Source organism: Melospiza melodia, chromosome 3, assembly GCF_035770615.1.
Source record: "Melospiza melodia melodia isolate bMelMel2 chromosome 3, bMelMel2.pri, whole genome shotgun sequence".
Lineage (NCBI taxonomy): Eukaryota > Metazoa > Chordata > Aves > Passeriformes > Passerellidae > Melospiza > Melospiza melodia.
Window position 1 is genome coordinate 101,635,722 of NC_086196.1, and position 21,780 is coordinate 101,657,501.

General features: G+C 43.4%; 1 protein-coding gene across 2 annotated transcripts in view; it reads left to right on the forward strand.

Annotated features, from left to right (window-relative positions):
• The window catches only part of SPRED2 (sprouty related EVH1 domain containing 2), a 59,098-nt gene that overhangs the window by 18,322 nt on the left and 18,996 nt on the right, over positions 1-21,780 (forward strand). The window contains exons 1-4 of one of the 2 annotated variants that reach the window (XM_063152302.1): positions 6,636-6,667; positions 14,419-14,596; positions 15,918-16,086; positions 18,841-18,905. In XM_063152302.1, coding sequence (XP_063008372.1) covers positions 6,651-6,667; positions 14,419-14,596; positions 15,918-16,086; positions 18,841-18,905 — 429 coding nt within the window. In that variant the 5' untranslated portion in view covers positions 6,636-6,650. Of the gene's footprint in view, positions 1-6,635; positions 6,668-14,418; positions 14,597-15,917; positions 16,087-18,840; positions 18,906-21,780 lie in introns of those variants that run through there. The other variant, XM_063152301.1, reaches the window with a different exon arrangement.

Genomic DNA, 21,780 nt, shown 5'->3' on the forward strand with positions numbered 1-21,780 from the left:
CTGGGAGCCAAAACGTCACAGTGGAGTGCTGGGCACAGAGCTGCCCTTTTTTTGCACAAATACAGAGGAGACCCATCTTCAGACCAAGGCTATTCCTTGCTATAATTTCTTTTGCTCCAAGATATTAGCGGACATAGTGGCAGAGACAGATAAATCTTAAAGTCAGACTTATAGCTGGATGAAACTACTTTAATGAAAAAACCCCAGGTTTGTAGGTGGAGCATAAAAGGGTAAGCATGCACCTTTTATCCTTGGAATTAAAACCCTGGTTAAATCTGAGTTTAAGGGGAGGGGGGAAAAAATGAAGCCATTTTGGATTGAGATAAACACTTGTGGTTTCATTATCATCTGCTGAACATGCGTGTAGAGTGGTTGTTACATGGCTTGAGACAGAGAAAAACTATTGTGAAGTTAAGAAAAAAAATCAGGGTATATCTTCTTCCTCCCTTGTAGATACTTCAGTCATTTTTTGAAAATGGACAGTATATGGTATAGATGGGGCTTTCCCAAACATAAAAGATAGATGCTTTCTTCCCATGGATCTTCTGCAAGGAGATAATGTTGCTTCTCTTCAGGTTTCATTTTTTGATGCCTTTAAACAGTGCTGTGGTCATTTCAATTAATAGACTTGCATAAGCTGTTAGCAGGTTTTTTTGGTCTGATGTTGTGCTATTCCCCAATGAATCCAGAAGATTTGAGATGGCAACTCCCTGCTAGTAGTGAGTGTACCAAAAGCCCTGATGGGTACAGGATGAGAAGCTGCTAAAAGGAAGGGCCATGGGAGTCTTTGATCTCTTCCATATATATCAGGGGACTCCAGCTGTCCCTGTACTGAACCTTTTTAGAAGGAATTGGTGTGAGAACATGAACATGCAGTGTGTTGAACAACTCATCCTTACCTGCCAGAATGAGAAAATAGGATGACCCCAAGATGATTCCCCTGATTGATTTCTCTGCTGTGTGCAAGCAAAATCCCTCTTGCCAGGGACAATTCAGCGGGCACTTGGCACCACGGTATCTTTCAGCATTTAAACGATTCTGCCTGTTAAAGCAGAGCACAGGAAATGCAAACCATTAAGTGCATGTGACAGTGTTGTGACCAGGTGAAGGACAGCGGCAGGGAGAGGGGCACAGGCACGCAACTGCCAGCATCTTGAGGAAACGCCTGTTTGTTTGTCCTTTTTCCAAAGCCCTTCGGCTTGCAAGGGAAGCGACAGCAGAGATGTAAACAGGAAAGCTGGCTGCAGGGAGAACAAAGTCGGGGTTAGGAGATGCACGCAGTTGGCCAGAGGAAACCGAAGGTACTGGTGAGGAATCTCTGCCTGCTATAGGACTTAAATAATAAAATCCATAAGCTATGAAATAGAATCATAGAACCACAGAATGGTTAGGGTTGAAAGGGACCTTAAAACTCGTCTTGCTCCTGCAGGGGCATCTCCCACCACATTTGCTCAAAGCCCCATCCAACCTGACCTTGAACACTTCAGGAATGGGGCATCCACAGCTTCTCTGGGCAGCCTGTGCCAGTGCCTCAGCACCCTCTGAATAAAGAATTTATTTTTAATATTTAACCTAAACCTGCCTTCTTTCATCTTAAAGCCATTCCCCCTTGTCCTACCACTGCATGCGCTTATGAAAATAGTTAATGCTGGATGTCCTGATCCAAGTCAGGCCTGGTGATACTTGCAGTACCTTTTACAGGAGGGAAAGCCTGCCTTGTGTTTTTTCTGTGTTCTGAAGGAAGCAGAATATGAGGATAACTCATAAATGAGCAATAAAATAATTCCCACACTACTAAAAATGGAAAGCGGAATCATAAGCATTAACCATCTTCCTGTAAGTCTGTAAAACAGCAGCTTGTTCCCAGGAGCACTGAAAAGAAGAGCTGGACAAGGTACATTTTAAGGGCAAGATAATGTTTTACTAGCACTGACAGAGAAGCAGAGTGGTCTTGAAAATTTAAGCTAATTAGTTCAAGTCAGTCCCTGGCAAAACAGGGAGCTGGCTGACAAGAAGCCCAGTCAACAGCAGATTGGAGAGTGTGAAGCTGGAGCTGGTGGGCACAATTTTATCAGAGTTTTCAGTGATTTTGGGAATGTAGGTGGATAAAGGTTATCATATCCTGGTGTCTGCCTCTTGGTCTGCAGGTGGTTTTACCATTGAATATTGAGTTGTGGTGTGGGGCTTTCCAGGAGATAGTGCCAGCCCTCAGAGAGCATTAAAGATGATTTGAAATCTAGAGGGAAGAAATTGGAGAAGACACAAAATTATATACCTGGTTTAGGATATGCATAATTAGTCTGAGAGTATTCACATGGTAAAAAAAGTTTATCCTAAAGAAAAGGAAAGCACAGATGCAACTGTTAAAAGACTCACACTTAAGTACCTCTACTTTGAGCTAAGTATCAAAGTGCAAAATAAAAAGGGAGGAGCGAGGCCTTGGTTTTTCAGTAGCTTGTTTTTTAAACCAGTTTCCTATTGAGAAAATGAAAGTTTGCTGTGTGCCCTGTGATGTTGAGGCCATGTCACACAAGTAAGGCAAAGTACAGGGTTAGATTTCCTGGAGTACATTACAGCTGTTTGTCCAGCTATCAATTAGGAGCTGTGGAGGAAGGGTTTAATTAGAAGAAAAGCACATGAGGCTTTTCCGGTGTGGAGGAGCTCGGTGCATGTCATTTGTGTAACCTCTTTTCTGGTCATGGATGTTTATGTGGAGTCCTGTAAGATGCTCTTGGCACTTTCCTTTGATCTGTCTGCAGGAAAATGAAGTCCATATGGCCTCCACCCAGATCCTGGCTGGAAATACCCATCTATGCTGGGGTCATTTTTTTGTTGTCATACATATGTACAAAGGTCCATTCATCTATGAGAATGACATTCAAAATAGAGAAAACATGGTAATGATTTGTAGGGAGGAGCATTTCAGTGCTCCTGTAATGTTCAGCAGTGTAAAGTGTATCATAAAATGTCTGAAGTCCTTCCTAAGGATCTACTTTTGTGCTCTTTTTCCTATTTTTGCCATACTTCCTGCTTTTCCCTACAACACAGTTTAATGATCTCGGTATTTAGGACAGCTTTGTGGACAACAGGGACAGCATAAGTGCAGTGGGTGTCTCTCAAGTGCTGGGCATAAAACTACACTGACCATGTATGAGTCTTTTGTTGGGGTTGTTGTTTGTTTGGAGGGCATTTGATTGTTTGGGGTGTTTTTTGTTAGTTCTATTTTGGGTTTTGTTAGTTTTTTTAATTTAAACAAAATTGTGAAAAGTCACTTTCTTTACCTCTTACAAGGCACAGCAAGCAGTGTTCAGGCAATATTGCTGTGGTTAATCTTGAATACTACACTTAAGGTAGGTTACCTGGTGTTCCCAGAGGGTGTGCCATGACAAGTTTCAGTACTCCCAAAATGGACCTGGCCCTGCAGATGCTCAGACGCCTCTCCCTGCACTGGAATTGTGTTCTGAGGCATCTTTGTGCCCAGTGCACAACTGCCAGGGCCTGGTCCCGGGTGCTCTGTTAATGTTTTGCTGCAGAAGTTGAGCCCATTGACATGACTGCTGTTAACAAGGTGACTGAATTTGATTCCCTTCACCACAAGTACTCCAGCAGCTACAGTGAAAATGGGCTCCTCTTGCTCCAGCCACTGTCTCTGCTCTTTGAGCTGTGCTTGTGGTTGGCTGGCAGGCAGCAAAAGACACATCCACCACCTTGCTGGCTCTCCAGGTGCAGTGTTTACTTTAAATTTCTAACAGCAGAACCCTGTAGCAGCATGAATTTTGCTGGGAAATGGGGAAAGATGTTCATGTGTTGGCACAGCCACTCACTGGTCCACGCTAGGAATTGCAAGAAGGCTTTGGAGGATGTTTCACTGGTAGGGTTGGGTGTGCAATCTACTGGACTGGGCAGTATTAAAGGGAAAAATAATAATTATTTTAATTATAATTTTTTAAAGGGCAGCAGCATTGCCAGTCTTGGAGCTGAGGTTTGTTAGCTTAACCTTAAGGTTAATGAACATGTGCAAAGGTGAGAACCCAACCAGTGAGTGATTCAGTTGATGCTGATCCAGTGACTTGATATCTACTTCCTTTTGGAGAAAACCCTTGGGAGCAGGGCTTGAAGGCAGCTGAATGAGTTGGTGGCTCTTCTTGACTGATGCAGCAGCTTCTGGATGTACACAAGAGGCGAGGGCATTATTTGCATCCCTATGGATTGAGCATGCTGTAACATTTGTGAAAGAGAGCTTTTTTCTCTCTTGCATTTTCACAAGCAATGTTTGTCCCCACTTGCTCCTGACCCTGGGCAGAGCAGCAGCTTTGCAGAGATTACCCAGGTGGTGGTTCAACCCAGCCCCATCAGCTGAGACCTGCCCCACAGCAGCTGTGAGATTGTGGTACACAGGTACCACATTGTGGTGACTTTTCTGTGTAATTTGTCATACTGGAACTGTTTGTTGATGTTGCTCATCTGTAAGAACCTTCTGATGGTCCCAAGTTGCTCTGTGTGCTGACCCTTGAGTTTTTAGGAGGACCAGGGACAAGATGGCCTGCAGACCAGTAGGAAGGCAAGAAAACAGGAATGCCTGGGGATATGTAACTGTTCAGGATGTTGTTTCAAAAACATGATTACAACACAGCTTATTCAAGGATAGTTTTGTCTCACACAGGGAGGCTAATTTCATCTTCCCCCATCCCTTGGGAGAAAAGCTTTAGAAACTGGACTGGCAGCAAAAAGCTGCTGGCACAGCAGCTTTCTTGAATTTTTCTGGCTGATGTTGCTTTGGACTTGTGTGCTGAGTTCTTGGTGGAGAGAGATGAGGTTTGAGCTGATGGGTGCTGCATTTGAAGGTAAAAGCAGTGTTGCTGCAGAGCTTGAAGAGGAAAGTGAGGTGGCAGATTCTGGCACATCTGGATAGGATGAGATGTGGACTGGGGATGTGCAATTAAGATCTTAAAAAAAAGCCCCATCTATTATTTTTAATTACTTGCATAGCATGATACTCTGACTAATGAGTTAACCCATTGGTTGCAAATGCACTTCTATGAAGACAGATTATTCTCTGGCCATTAAGCTAAAAGATCTTTTTAAGTTGTATATTGAAATTCAGTAAATGCAGCTGTCTGTTGATACCACTGTAACAAACTTCGCATGCTGCTTGTTGTCTTCATCCTGACTTTGGACTGTAGCTTGATTCCGTTGTCATGACAAATCCAGCCAAGCTGCAAACAGGGGCCTGCAGCTGCACCTGCACATGTGCTCGCTGGGTGCTGGAAAGAGGAGTGAACAAGTGTCGGGATGTCATAGAGTCAAAATGGTTTGGATGGGAAGAGACCTTTAAAGGCCATCTAGTCCAACCCCCTCTGATGTCCCAGCATCCTTCGTGTGGCCTGGTGTCTGCTCACTGAATATGGGTTCAAACCTCGTTGGTCCTTAGCTTGACATTTCTATGGTCCACACATGAAGTTTTGGGGAGTACCTGTGATTTTAGGTTGTCAGTTTCTGTAAAGTGGAGATGCAGCTTTCCTCTGAAGGATGATTGCAGGCAGCATGACCTCAGTCACCATTCTCCACCTTGGGGAAAAAGGGATTTTTTGTCCCAAATCAGGGTTAAAACCTTTTGGATTTAAGGCAGACAGAAGCAGCTGATCCTGGAAACAGTTAGCTTTCTTCTCCCCTCCTGCCTAATCATCAGCACAGATTAGTTCAGAAACTGGGCAGGTATTTTTAGAAGCTGCTTTCAGAGCTGTAGTGTCACAATTTTTATTCTTGTTATCGGTGCTGAGGCATTTCTTGAGCAACATTTCTGCTTTAATGAGAGGGCGTTAGGGATCATCATAGAACTTGCGAGGGCACACACGACACCCTGGCTGAGCGAGAGGCTCCAGCAGTGGTGAAGGTTCCTGAGCAGCAAGGGAGTGTTTGAGACACTGTGTCCAAAATAAAGCTCGTGTGCAGGGATGCTCCTGTTGGCACTGAGGTTATGTGGGCTGCCAGCAGAGATGGGGTGTATGAGGATCCGTAGTTGATAATTAGAGAGACCAACTCATTGCCCGCTGGAAGTATTTAAAACCCCGTTAAAAGTCGTGATGGAGGCAGACATATTGGAAGGCTGAGTGCTTCCTTCAAGCCTTGGGAGTTGTTTGGACCCTTGGTCCCAGCGCTGTGTTGGCAGCTTTTGGGAATAAAGTGCTGACAGGCTACCAGAGGAAATGACACCTGCATTCAACTTTGGACCTGTTTGCAGCCCTGCGTGCATGGGTGCTGTGCTGGGCAGCCTCTCAGCAGCACCGTCAGCTGCTGCTAAACACCCCCATCATGACTTTATGGTAGCTGTATTGTAATTATTTTATTTTTTCCCAGCCTATAACCGGGGTGGGGAAACAAGGATCTTTGGTCGATGTTCTCTTCCGAGCCGGGAGGATATTGCGAATGAGTAATGGGCCGGCTGGGGCTGTAATGTGCAGAATACCTCTGGGATGACTCACCCCGCACAATGCAGCACATCCCTCTAGGAGACTGAATCACGCATGGGGGGAAGCCGCCTGCCCGCCCGGCAGCAGCCAGCTGGGACACGGGGTAACCGGAGCAGACACGGAGGCTGCTGGTGGCAATGGTGCTAAAACCAAGCAGGAAAGGTTTAAAATGCAGAGGAAATGGCATCCCCCAGCAGGTAAGTGTGCTCTGGCTGCGTATAATTCCATATTTTTTACTCCTGGGGTTCTTTTCCTCCACCTCCCCCCATCTCCCCCCACAGCCCTGCTGAATGTTGTCTAAAGCAGCATATAATTTATCAGTAAATGTGTATGAATTCTTCTGTGAAACACAGCCTTTCATTAATGGTTACGTATCAAATTTTTTTTCAGAACTAATGGTTTAATATTCACCCTTTCTTTAAATTCCAATAGGAAAAAATAGATGCTGCCTGGGAAGCTGCTTCCCTTGATGTCCCTCTTCATGGACATTTGATGCAGTAGGGGATTTATAAAAAAAGGTTGAAGGCAAAACCAACGTGTGTGCTGGTTTTGATATAGCCAAGAATGTCTTCTTTTCTTTTTTATGTTCATTTATCTGGCAAAAGATGAAAACCCTTTAGATTTAGAGTTCAGTTATCCTGCTTACTCCCTCACCCCTCCTCTGATACAGACCCAGCTGGAACTGAGTCACAGAATTATTTTATTTTTTTAATATTTGCAAAATATTATCTGCTCTTCATAGTTATAACATATGTGTCATTGAGGATGTTTACAGAGGAATAAATATAGTTGTAGTCTCTACTGATCAAAATGGAGGAGAGTGGGGGGAAAATTTAACTTCCTTTGGGTGAGTGATTTTTCTTTTCTTTGTAAACTTTGAGTTTACAGGAATACTCTCTATATGTCGGCAGACATAATAATTCTTTATGGAATGCAGTTTCTGTGGTTGTCATTTTTTGGGGGTTTTTTTGCTAAGTATTGCTGTTTATTAGCTCACATAGGGTAGCAATAACAGAGTGCTTGTGGTCAGTTTATGTTAGGAAAAAGTTAGGGTAGAACATGATGGTGATTTTTTTTTTTTTTTTTTTTAGGTGGGGGAATCAATTCAGGATACAGGTAGATCTTGTGAATCTACCTATTTGGCTGGCTGAACTTTTATGTGACTTTTGCTTATCTTAAACGTGGTATAAAACAAATACCATCTGTCATGCAACAACAATTTATTACTCATTACTGTAAATGATAGTGCTAATTAGCTTCCTTGTAATTTGTTAATATTTTGTACTCTTGCACAAAACTAGGAGGACTTGAGGCTGCAACTCTTGCCTGTACTGCAGATGAGGTGCAGGGCAAATTATTCAAATGTATTAATGCTGCCCTTTTTAACTTTTCAGGACATACTACTATGTGCACCTATGATCATTTATTACAAATTTGACCCATTCAACAAATTTGAAGGAAGTTTTTTTTAAGAGATTTCATTGAATGGTTGGTCATTAAAAGTTCTGTCATTAGTATGCATGTCCCAGTGATGTCATGGCTGCTGTTTAGGGGAAAAAATCAAATATTGTTTTGGGTGTTTTTATAACAACATTTGCTATAACTTTTGATAGCTCTGACACAGTTTCAGCAATGTTACATAAATGCTTCAATGCAGACACAAGTCATAGGTTAATCTGCCCCAATGCTGTTAAAATGTCATTTTAATTCAAAATTGTGTGTGTAATAAGCTGATTTCTGGGGAGAGACCTAGAGCTGCATCAGTATCTTTGCTTGCCTATCAGTGTGCTTGTAAGCCAGCTTTTTTCCCTGAAAAGCTGCTTCCAGTTCATTTGAGGTTTTGCCCATGTGTATAGCACTTTGTGAGGATCACTGGGCAAGTCTGGCACAGGAAACGATGTTATGCTGGCCAAAAAAAATTGATTTAGCCCATGCAGGACCACATAATATGTATACTTTTGGGAAAAAAATAATATATATAGATATAGATATATATAATGTATGTATGTATTTCAGGAACGAATTTTCCTATACTTCCTGGAAGGATCTGAACTAATTACAGGATTATGAAATCCCATTTGAGCTAGTTAGGATAGAGCTGTTTCTCATAAACTCAATAAAATCAGCCTTGAATGTTGAACAAACGTTTTGGTGAAAGGGTTCCTTTGTTCCTCACTGCCTCGGCATTTAAGGGAGATGTGGAGGCGGGCGGCTGGGTCGTTGCAGGTGTCTTGGTTTTTTGAGAAGTCCTTTTTCTTCTGGGGGGAAAAAAAACCCAAAACAACAACAGGCCAAACAAAACTGCTATTAGTTTTTCCTGTGGAGGATTTTTGGATGCGCCGCAGTGCTGGAAGCAAAGCCAGGCTTACCAAGCACTGGCTGTGGAGATCTGACCCCTCTTCATTTTGCCTTTGGGGCTGCTCTAGGCTCTACCAGCATCTCTGGAGCAAGGAATGTGGAGACTGAATTGTTTGTATTTACTCTGACTGTGGGGAAACTAAAATTTCCTATGTGCCCTTTTATTCTGGCGGTGTTTGATTTGAAAAACAGAAAAATACAGGTTGGAAATTGGTTATGCAGGAGTTGGGTTACAGGTACAGAGATTCTTTGTTCCTGGTGTGACGCAGAGGTGGGGGCAAGAAAAACTTTTGGGAGATTTTCCATGGTTTTCTTCAGGTTCCATTCTATCATTTGATCTGGCCAGAGAGACACGGATGTCCTTTTTTCTTGGTGATATGTAGTGGTTTTGATACTTAATGAAAAAGTTTCAAACCTGCTGGAAATCTGAATGGTATGGAAATATCAACTTAGTTTGCTATAGCTGCATACTCTCAGAGGTTTGCTTTCAAACAAATTGCTAAGTTAGGGTTTGAAGAAGAAAATGCTGGTTATAATCTGCAGATATGTCACATTTGCAAGAAGCTTCACGAACCGACCAACAGATCAAGGAAGTGGGACTCCAAAAATAGCAGCTTTTAATGTCTCTGCTTTCTGGCTGTGGGATGAACTGCAGAGAGGAGCCTCACAATACAACTTGCAGCAATCACCTGGGCAGAATGTGATGGTTTTAACTCCAGATGTTGGAGCTGCTGAGGCAGGGAAGACACCTGGCACTGTGAAATATATCCAGGTCAGCCAGAGACGGGTTATGCCCTAGTAATCGCAAAGTTACATTTGTTTGGATCCAAATAGTTTAAATTGTGTTTGTGTGCCTGACCTCTGCTGCTGTTGCATTAGCAGCCTCCTGCTGTCCTTTAAGGCTCTTCCCTGAAACTTGGCTTCTGGGAATGTCAATGCATGGATTAAAAGACAGTAGTCCATAATGTTGAAACCCATTATGGGCAAATACCTTTTTTTCTGAGACCTGGATCTCTCCTGGCCTTGTAAACTGTAGAGTTGGAAAGGGAGGAAAATATCAAAGTGCCTTATGGCAGCAATATTGTGGAAGTTTATAATCTTATATTTTGGTCAAGTAACTTGGCTAGAGGGAAGAATATTACTGAATTACAGAAGGTGTCTGGGAAGTGTTTTAGATACTAAGTGTGACTCAAAAAAGTAGTAAATGTGGGGGGTTGGACTAGGTTTTCCTTCCTCCTTGGGATTTTTAGATATCTCCAATGGTATCTGCAGTTGCTGTTTTGGAAGCAAAATGGAAAAGAAGAGCAGCTGGTGGAAGGAAGTTGTCTGCTTTGACACTCCTTTTACAAAGACAGTGGTGAAATTAAACCTCAACTAAGGAGTGAATTGTTTGGTGTTTACTCCTGGATGCAGGATTGCAGCCACTAGCCCTCACTGGCCACACAAGGGGCTCATGGCTTTGTCCCCCATTAGTGTTGCTGGAGTGATGTGGTTTGTGTCTGAGGGCACAGGATGATGGCAGCCCCATGTGTACATGGTGGGGGACAGCACTTCTGTCAGCCTCAAGTGTCACCTGTCTCTTAGACACACAAATGCTTTGTGAGTTGGACTGTAGATAGGGAAACCAGGGTTCAGTGATGGCAGAGGTCATATTCAGTCACTTCTTGTTTAGGAAAATTCTGTGTCCTCCGGAAGAGCTATTACACATGCACACTCCATTTTACTTTTATAGATATGTATGCATACCCACGAGCTATAATTTTTAAAGAGCTCTCTTTTCCTTCCAGTAAAAACAGCATGTGCTTTTCAGCATTACCTTTACTCCCAAAGTTCATTCTGTTTCTTTTTTTTTCACTCAGGGTGGGGCAGGCAGACAACCTGGAGCAGCCCTGGAACATGCTGGCTGGCTGCCATGCAGCTGGGTAATCCCTTCTGATACTTTCTTCCCGAGCTTTGAAGGCTGGTGAGGACAAATCTGAAGGGTTAAGATAGCATTTAAGAGCATAATTAAGAACAGTTTGCATGAAAAGCATAGGCCATAAAGCCAACAATTAGAGCAGTCTTAAAAGTTTCAAGGATCCAATAAAACAAGAGGAACTAAGGCTACTGTGGGGTTTTCTCTGATTATTTCATTTTTAGCTATCAGTACCTCATTAATTGTAATGGACCAAATATTTTCATGTACCTCATTAACCATTTCTTATGAAAGAGTCAAATTGCAGTTACCATGATAAAAGTGCAGATGGATGGCTTGGATGTGGTTGTTCTGCTACTCCAGTGCACCAAGGTTTCATCAGCAGCACACACATGGGATTTGCAGATCACTCCTTTGCTCCTCAGGATTTGGAATACTTGGAACCAGCCAGAGCCTTGATGCAGTCGCGTAAAATGAAATAGCAAAGAAAATAAACAGCTTTTACACTAAGGAAGCAAGATCCTTATATGGAACTGAAATATTTGAGTACCTCCCAAGTATTTATCAACACTGGCATGAGGGAAAGAAGCATTGCCTATTCTAGGCTTGTGGATGGAAACAGCAGGCAGGATTTAGACATAGAAGACTGGAGCAAGCTGCATGTAGCCTTGAAAATTCAACGTGCAGCTTCTGAGTCCTAATCCAGTGATTAAACCAAGATGTCAAGCACTCAGAACCCTTAACCACCTGCTTTCCTTCTATCTTTTCTTTCTTTTTTTGCAAGTCCCTTAGCACAGGTTGCGCTTTGGGAAATGCTGTGGCTGGAGCAGAGCAGGAGTGGGGATGGGGCTCTGCAGGGAGCCCAGCGTCACTGGTGACTTTTGATCATGCAGGAAAGTGTGCCAAGGGATTCTGTTAATGGAGCCAGAGCTCTGCCTGCCCTGCCAAAGGTGAACCCTTCTGCTGGACAAGACTCTTGTCTAATAGGGGAACAGAAGTCACCTTGCAGGGGTAGGGGATGGAAACTTTAATTTCTGGCTTATTATATTTAAGGAGGTTGGTCTTCAGGATGGGAAGAACACAGTTTAAATGGTGTTATCTTGGCATGTGGTGGCAGAATTTGTGAGGGCCATAGGTCATGGATAGATGTGGATATAAAGAGGAAAACCATGTGGCTCTGTGCCCCACCAGATTGTCATTATAATGGGCAGGGATAGTCATGGCACCTAAATTTAATGTGTAGGTATCCAGTAATACTCAGATGTGATTACAAGCCTGTAGAATTCACTGAGGGGTGATGGAAATGTGTGAATAACTGACGGGAATCACAAAGTACTGAGTAGCTGCTTCTTGCCTTATTTTCCTTTAAGTGGACAATTTCTGCAGCGAAGTAACTGAAGGCAACATTACTTTTGGGACTGCCAGAGGCTCCAACTGCTGCCATAAAAGTGAATGGTAAATCCTGCAGGAAGTTATAATGCTAGTGGCAATTTTCAAGTGTGGAAGGAGAAGCAGCAGTTTCTGTGGATGACTTTTGTGGGAGGATAGGAGGGAAGGTCGTACTGAGCGGCTCTGACTTCAGAAGAGAGCTAAAAATAAGTCCAGAAAGGATCCTTGGGGAATAGTAGAAAGATGTAGAAATGTATAGTTGGCTTTCTTTGTACTTAATCTGCTAATTGTTAATCCTCATAGACCATATGGGAAAGGTACAAGGAAGAAAACAAAAACTGTCTTGGATGGAAGCAGCTCAATTTTTGCACAGTAGGAAATTAGCTGAAGTATTTTGCTTATTTCTGAGCATCAGGAAGTCAGAAGATTAAAGCTGCCACTTTAAAATCTAGAAACAGGTTTTCATTAAAAAATAAAAAGGTAACTGGTTCAATTTATAGACACACTTGCCCTATTTACTGTACCAGGAAGCTGCTATAAAGACTCGAGCAAAAATACTCTTAAAAACATCATTTCTCAGTTCTGTGAATACCTTGTGTGTGTCATCTGTGGCTGTGTATCAGATTGGAAAGCTTTTTGTCAGCCTTTGCAAACTACTCAGGGCAGCAGGGGATGAACTTCTCGCATCTGTGCATTGTTGTCATTGTGTAGGTCCAGTGAGAAAGTTGGCATATCCATAAACTAAAGGCTGTGAAAAGAAAATTGCAGCATGTGTTTTGTGAGATCAGAAGAGATAAGCTGGTCCCAGAAGATGCTCACTGCTTCCCTTGGTTTGTCCTCAGACTGCTTTCAGGTAGGATCTGTGAGGCTGCTTAGATGCTTAGATCTGGTTGTGTTAAGGAAAGGGAGGCTTGGAGTTTGTTAGCACCTGAACTGCTGCAAAAATAGTCTGAAAATGAGGCAGTTTTACCTGGTGCGGGATGAAGAGAGCTACTGCTGCTTGTCATGCTGTACAGGATGCTGGGAAAATATCTGGATACAGAGAGGAATTTCTCTCCATAAAGAATAATACCTGTCATTTTGAAATGCTACCTCTTGGAGCCCTCTGTGTGTTGATCTTCCTTCTCCTGGTGAGGTCACCTGGTGGCCTGGAGATGGACAGTCCATGGACACGTCCCTTTTCTCATCTCTGTTGATGTTCCCAGGTTGGAGGGCCCTGCAGCAGCTTTGTGGGCACCTTCGGGTGCCCCAGCAGCCGACAGCGCCGTGGCTGTGTGTGGCTGCCATCCAAGCCCAGCGTGGTGACCTTCCTGTGAAGGCGTCACACCATCGGCATCCCCGTGTCAGTCGATGTCCAGCGCGCGATGGGCGGCACGAGGACAGAGAAGCTCCTTTGGGTGTTTCCCTGCCGCTCTGTGCTGGGGACAGCCCGTCTTAGCTTGCATGTTCTGTGCAGCGTGTGGCTTCTGCTTGCTTTCTCTAGGGGCTTCTCTGCTTCCAAATGACTTTGGTGATGTCCCCAGTGGATGATGGAGCAACTGCTTTGTGGAAAGGGTACAGGGGAGGCCTGGAGTCTCCCACTGTGGGGGCTCTTCTAAACCTTTGTGGTGGGCATCTGGGTTATCCCCAGATCTTAGGTGCTTCCAGAATAGTTTCTTGTGAGGTTAGGAGGCTCTGCCTTTCAAAGCCCTGTGAAATGCTGGTGAGAATGTTTTAGGGCATGGTATGGTCCTGATGACCTGAGCTGAGCTGATACCCATCTCCTTTCATCTGAGGTACCAGCTGGAGCCACATTTGTGGGGTTTTCCCCGTAAAACTGTCACAGATGTGGAGGAGTTTGAGTGTCATCTTCCAAAGCCCACTTCATGAATTGGATCACAGAAACCTTGAAACACTTCTTTCGTGGGTTATTTGAGCTCCATGTGTTCTTCCAGTACTTTGGAGACCTGATGCCCCAGTGTGGGAATTGGCTTTGGGTCTGGGTCACCCCACTGTCTTGGTCCCTGTCCCTGTCTGCAGGAGGCAGAGTGTCAGAGACCACAGGTTGTTTGATCTGTGTGTTGACATCTGGAAGCCTGGCAGGCTCATTCCTTGAGGTTGGTGGGTCTCTCTCCCTACGATGGCTGGAGTGTTCCAGGCCATCCATGACAGAGGTGGTCTTGCATCCCGGGCAGAAACTCTCCGTTGGGGTCAGCGCCGTGCCGTCCAAATACCACCCTCAGGAAGAACTGCTGTGATGTGACTGATGCTCACAAAGGTTCTGTTTTTGTTGTGTTGCCGTTGCAGTGACAGCTATATTGTGCGAGTCAAAGCTGTGGTTATGACCCGAGATGACTCCAGTGGGGGATGGTTGCCGCAAGAAGGAGGCGGTCTCAGCAGAGTTGGCGTCTGCAAGGTCACGTACCCGGAGGGCAATGGAAGAAGTGGATTTCTAATCCATGGTGAAAGGCAGAAAGACAAACTGGTAATAGACCCTAATTCAACTTTTGTCTGTTCTTATAATGAGAATTATCCCAAATCTATTGCTATTGTATTCTTGTGCAAGTTTCGTTTTTTTCTTTTTTAAATATATAAAAAAACATGCATGTGGAAATAATACTGGATTGGACAAAACAAACCCAATCCTCATCTAGAATTGCCATCTTTTGCTACCTAGGCTGGTGTGATGCCACCTGGAAGGAGCAGGTAAATTTTTGACATACACATGCGAAGATCCCCTTTGAATGAAAGAGGGCCTGTGGTTTTTTCTTTTTTTTCTTAGACCTAGTGCGGGGGTAAGTGAGAAGTGAATTGAAGTGTAAAGAGCCCATGAAGCCAGTCACATTGCACTGAGTAATGCAGTGCAAGCCTTTTAAAAGGGCCATGAATTATTTATGCTGCATGCTGTTCAAGGTTTGAACAAGCTGAGTGAGAATATGAAGACAAGTTGTCTCTTATGAATTGACACACTCAGTTTCTCCTGGTAGCTGTTTATCTAAAAAGGAGCTCTCTTGTATCCCTGCACAAATCAAATTAATAAAGCCCTTTCCTGATTTCCAGGGCCACTTGAAATGTTATTGTTTATCTTGTTTTTATGTATTTGATTCTTCTGAAATGCACTCCTGTGAAGATAGGGGCTAGCTTAAATGCAGCACTTCCTGCGCAGGCTCAAAAAATGCATTATTTGAGTCAGAAATTATCTTGCTTTCAAAAAGACTGCTGTTCTAAAGCTGTTTCAATTATGGCTTGTCTTTTCCAATGTTGTTTTGCTTAGGATGCCTTTTTTGACATTATTTGGGAGCCATGGTTATGGTTTTGAGGGGTGGAGTAAGACATGACAAGCCATTGCTGTTGTCCCTGAGCATCACTCTAGAGATGGTTTCTGGCACAGCACAACTTGACATGAGTGTCTGACTGGGGGTGAACAATTTAAAAACAGTGAGGGGAGTGTTGCAGCATCTCCTAAATCTGTTGCTGATGGTTAAAATTTCTGTTGAGTGAAACTATTGAGGGAAGAGGTTCTCCTTCCTCCTGAGCCCCCTGCTAGCTTAACCTGTGCCACACTGGGTCCAAAACATGCTCCTGGGGTAGGGAGTGAGAGCCTACTCAAAGCAGAAGCAAAAGATGAATGTGCAATAGTTTTGAGAACAATTACCATGTCTGGTGTTTATTAGTCATGATTTGGTGTTCCCCTGTGTGAGGCATGACTTGGCTTGCTTTTTGTGTCCAGCCTGAGACGATGCTGGCTGTATCCTTGGGGTGGGAAGAGTGACTTTGCTCCTCTTTTGGGGCTCACGCCCTCCCAGGTGGTGCTGGAGTGCTTTGTAAAGAAGGACCTGGTGTACACAAAGGCAAACCCCACCTTCCACCACTGGAAAGTTGACAACAGAAAGTTTGGGCTCACCTTTCAAAGCCCCGCTGACGCTCGAGCCTTCGACAGAGGAGTGAGGAAAGCCATCGAGGACCTCATTGAAGGTAGCGTGGGGTGGACACTGCACCCTTGCAAGCGTGGGCAGGGGCTTTGGGTCAGGGAGTTGGGAAGAGGGAAGTGTTCAAAATCAGTTCTTGGGCTTGGAGGTCTCTTGTGCACGTGTTCAAGTGCAGCTGGGGCCCTTGTCCTACAGTGAGCCAGCCCTAGCTTTAGGAATTGAGTTTTCTCATCCCTTAGAAGAGATAAGGTATTTCAGTCAAGTATTTTTCAATCCTGTCTGTTCAGACTTCTCCCTGTTATTTATCATCAAGTTTGTTGTTACTGCTTTTTTTGATAAACTTGGGTTTTACACTAGTGATGGCAACTCAGACACCCCAGGCTCTTTATTTGCAGTCAAATCTCATCTGACTGAGTCTTTGTTAAATTCCTGCCTGGAGTTGAATAAAACTTAGTTTGGTTTTGGTTTTATTTTGCAGTAATTAGTTGTGTCTGCATCCTCTTAGTTGAATGGTAGTTCTTGAAGACTCTTTGTTGTGTTTCTGGGTGTTGTTTTTTTAATTCTGTAAAAAATGCGTTTGAATTGTCTGTGCTTTGAAGTTGTCATAAATTTTTCCTTTTCACATTTCATTGCAATCAGGCAATCACAATACAGCTACAATTCAATTGTACTTTATTTTAATGAAATTTGATTTTTCATGCATTTTTTCTTGATTTTTTTTTTTAGCCATACTACTTTATGTAGGGACTTAGAGAAGCCTTTTGCCTTCTCTTCCAGTGTGAGCAGGATATTTTTGTATACAGATGGTACATTTTCTGAGGATACTAACTCAGATGTATGTACAGATGTGTATTCTTTTTGAGGACATTAGCTCCATAAGACAACTTCATGTTCTGGATGTCCTGTCCTTGCTTTAACATGAACATGGTAGATATTGGAAGAGAATTAATCCCCCAGGGCTCCTTGCTGGTAAATACCTCAACAGTGAGAGGAATGATGTTCTCAGAAATTTGCTTTTTTCTATGCCATTAACATGAAGAAGTTCCAGGTAGACTTGCTTCTTTCTTCTTCTTGTTAAAACTGTGAATCATTTTGAGTCATAAAAGGGATGTTTTATGAAAGTGGCATGGGATTGTGCAAAGTTTCAAGGAGATAATAACTCAAATGTATTGAGTAGTGTTTTGAAGATGCCAGTGGTTGGCAACTCCTGTTTTGCTCTTCTTGATCCATTTTACAGTGAAGGTATTTGAAATCAAGTTCTGCTGTATCTCAGATACTTAAAAATCAGCAAATCTATATTTATCCCATTAACAGTACAGGCTGATCCTCGTGAATGTGTTCCTCATTAACTTCCAAATAAGGTTTTCTGAATGAAAAACAGTAATTTGTTCATGCACATGCAGTGTTGGGCAGTAGATTTAATTTATCATTCATTTTTTGTTCACATACTTGATCAAATTCAGCAGGTAATATTAAGCATGACTGAGTGTGCATTCAGAACTTAACATCATGTAATCACTGCTTTATTGTGAATATTTAACCAATAGTTCATTCCCTGTAGCATCAGAAGTTTGGGACACAGGTACAAGAGCCCTATGCAGCACCATAGAGCTTCAGATTTTTTTAATTTTAAAGCTAATGTAGCAAATGGCACAAATGTTTCCACATTACTCAGTGTTTTAAGTGGGCTTTCACACTTAGCTCTGCACATATTCATGATGATGCAACTGAGAGCAGCCAAGGCTGGTGCCAATAGCGTTATATAAAACACATTATTTTAACAAATTTCCAGAATGAAAGTGGTACAAGTCGTTGTACTGTGTTGGTCAGGGATGTGATGTGGGCATAATCCACTCTAGCAGTGGGCTTCCATCAAAAAAATAGACATTTGAGTTGAGGGTTCTCTCCCCAGCAGATCCTCTGGCTATGCCCACCCTCCTTGGCAGCCTTAGGGTAGATGAAGCCAGTCTGGGGTCTTGATTGGGTGTAGGCAGAGGAGTCACTCCTTTTTAGGTACAGCATGAATTTGGTGTCAAATGCAGCAGTGGTGAGCACCCCCTGCCTTGATGCTGTTCTGTGATCTGGTGCTCACCAGGCCCTCGAGCAGCTCTGCAGGAACACCTGTGGGGTGAGAAGATTTTTTGATATGCTTCCCTACTCTTCCAGAAGATTTCCTAATGTACCTAATGAAAATTACTCCCCAGTATTTTTCTCTTGTCTATGGTTTTACACATATCAGCTCCTTTCAGATACTTTGTTTACGTGGGGCAAGGTGATTCTTTGAGAAGCAGGTGATAGAGAGGACCTTTCAAGTATATAAAAACTTACACAATTAAAAGGAAAAAAAAATACAATCTAACTCTTCATTGTCAAAGTGAGGTTCATTTTATTTTAAATTATAGGTTATTTCTTCCCCCCTGCCCCACATTTAGGGAGTAAGTGAAGAAAAACTCGTGTGTGATTTCTTGACAGCTGAGAATCAGCCTGGAGCACTGATTAGTACATAGCTTTACCATTCTTCAGAAATTAGTCTTCTGTAATTGGAAATGGTAACTGCTATTTTTATGATTGTTAATTAGCATTGGCAGTCACACAGTTGCATTTCAAGAAACACTTTTTCAAGTTTTACCTCTCCAACCCAGCTACCAGCAGATGGATTGTTCTTCCTTAATTTCAGCCACTCTTTTGCACATCTACAACACACAAACCTCTGAGAATCCAAATGTTTAACAGCCTCAAAAAAAAAAAGTTTCATGGAAATGTCATGTGTTTAAAAAGCTGTTGGTTTGGTTTTTTCTAGGATCTACAACTTCCTCGTCCACCCTTCACAACGAGGCCGAAGTCGGCGACGATGATGTCTTCACTGTGAGTACATGTCAGCCAAGCTCCTTCTCTCTATGCTCAGGTTTACATGGTCAGGTTAGAAGGGATTTTTCTTTTTATGCCTCAGGGCTGGAGTTCAGCCACCGTCATGTTTGCACACTGGGTGTGTTTTATTTGATGGAAGTATATCCTCTACAGAATGTGAGGCCTCTTGTTGGCCTCGTGTCGCCACTGGAAAAGCATGTCAGAGCAGGTGATGTCAGCAGCTAGAAGTGAAGAAATAATTGCCCTTGAATTTCTTTTGGCTTAGACAGAGGTGGTGCACACACCTGCTAATACTGCTGTCTGTCCCTGAGAAGCTTCCTGCAGACTCAGATGCTTAGCAAGAGTACAGCTCCTGAGATACATATTCATTTTGGATTACAGTTGTAAACAAGCAAGCTTCAAAGGTATTTCACCTGTACATGGAATGTAGAAAGTTCAGACTGGTGTTCTTCGGGTGGAAGAAGGCACAGTAGTGTGGCATCTGTCTAAGCAGCAGTGACTTAAACAGGAGTGAGCTGTTGGAGATTGATTTGTGGTGTTGTCTAAAATGTATTATGGAGTTTTGCTGAAACTAAAGCTACTAACTTCAAAAGGAAAGTTAAAAAGTAAAAAAAAAAAACTTGTCAGGTGAAAATGTGACTCTGATTAGCGCTATTCCGTGGGCTGGAAACAAGTTGCTCACATTGTATACTTCTTTGTTAATAAAGTTACTTGCTCAGCTTAATTCAACCCCCATGGGCACATATTGGTTATTTTACAAATCCCCTCCTTGTCCTGTGGGGCCTGGATGGCAGGAAAGGGGAATGTGGGTAATCCTCAGTGCAGCAACAGCAAACTCAAAATTGTCTTTGGGATACTTCTCTGGATTTTTAGGGTGAGGGAGGAAAAAATCGGTACAAGCATCAAGCTGCTTGAAAATGAGTCCTGGTAAGCATCCAAAGCCAAAAGGTGTTTTTTGAGGGTGACGCTTTGCCAGCATGGGACCACATCAGATTCCCTGCTGAGCTTTGACCGGATCTTCCCGAGGGCCAGCATGTTGTCCACATCTGTCCTTTTGTCACGCTCAGGGAGACAAACAACAGCAGGCAGGGTTAAAAGGTGACTTCCTGCACTCTGCAGCAAAACTATCATTAGCAGCTGCTTCCCAACTACCTTCCAGAAGTGATTTATGGGCACTGGGGGAGGCACCAGTGCAGCCAGAGCCTTTTACCAGTAGGTCGTGCTTTGTTCCCAGATCTGCTGGACTAGCTGTGCTCTGCTGGGGGTGGACAGTCACTCTTGATGTGCGTGTGGCTCTTCTCTGCTGGTCAGAAAGCCGATGACTGTCCAAATGTGCCTTGGATGGGTGTGTGCCAGCTCTCACTGGCTTACACATTGGAATACTCAGTGTTTAAGCAGTGATAAGTGGCCAGTGGAAACAGGAGAGTATATATTTGCTAAAATCCTACTGGCTGGTGTTCAGGCACCTGGGAGTGCTCCTGAATTTCTCTACAATTTCAGTCTTGTGGCTGAGTGTTGATTTTTAAACTCAAAGAATGATTTTTACAAGGAGGAAGCCAGAACTGTCCACCAGTTCGTTGCCTTTAAGTAGGAGGTGCTTTACATATAAAAAGTTGGATGAATCCTTCTCCAGCTGCATCAAAATCAATCAAATTCCTGCATTCAGAATGAAGAGCCAGAACTGGAGGAGATTTTTCCCACCTACTTGCCCCTGGGGAAGTGACAAGTGTCTCCCTGCCATGCAGACATTTATGGGTAGGAGGCCTGATGGAGAAGGAGGAACAAGCTGCTCAATAGCATTAGTAAGGAGGGAAACCTCAGCAGTGTTGGCATCTTGTTGGCACCTGGGGAATGAGCTGTGTCCTGCCTGGCAGTGCTCTCTGCAGGGGTTTGTGATCTCCAGGGTGCAAGAGGGACCTCACTGGTGATGGGACCTTGCATGGTGCTATTTGTCAAGATGGCACACCAGGGTACATGTGTTGTCATACTCCAAAAATAAGGCTCTGGGGACATCTCCTTCCCCAATATGTCTTTGTTTTTCTGGGATGAAGTCTTTCCTTTTCCCGCAGTCCTTAAGTTCTTCAAAGTTCTCAATTTCCTATTTATCTGGTAGGTTATGGCGAAGTATGAAGACTGCATAAGCCAGAAATAACATACTGAAGCACAGAGCAGTTTAAAACTGTAAGAAATTGGTAGGGCTGTGAAATGTTTTATTTTTACCCTTCTGTTCCATTCTTTCTTTGCATGTATTTTTGACTTGTGTATCGTAGTCCATTTGGTCATCCTTTCAAACAAAATTTCTCTGCAGCTTTCTGTAAACTCTTTTCAGCCACAGCAGTGGATTTTTTTGTGTTTGGTTTTTTCTCTGTTTTAAAGAGAAAATACATTTGTTCTTTTTTATTTCCTAAGGTAGTTATTAAAATCTTCACAATCCTCCCCCTCTCCCACACATGCATGAATAAACTTAACTGCGTGCGGCAGAATTTTCAAAAGTATCTGCATGATTGAGTCATTTAATCAGTCATTTACCCGTCTCTGAAAACCTCAGCCATTGCTGCTGCACTGCTGCCTCAATATTTGGCCCGAGGTCCTGCTCTTCTTGAAGGTGTTTCAATCTGTTCAAGCACAGCGGGTCCAAAACTTCACATTTCTGAGGCTGCTTTGTGGCCGGCCACCCTGACTTCATCATGCACAGATGTTTGCAGCAGCATAATGCCCCCAGATGTAGAACACCCCCCTCATTCCATACAAGCCCTGACCCCGACACAGCTCTTGGCTGTTGATTGATGCTGGGCTTCTATAAAGCCCCTGCTCCTGTTAGCTCCAGTGTGGCTGCGTGGGATGTGCGTGGTTCCACGTGTGCATCATCCGT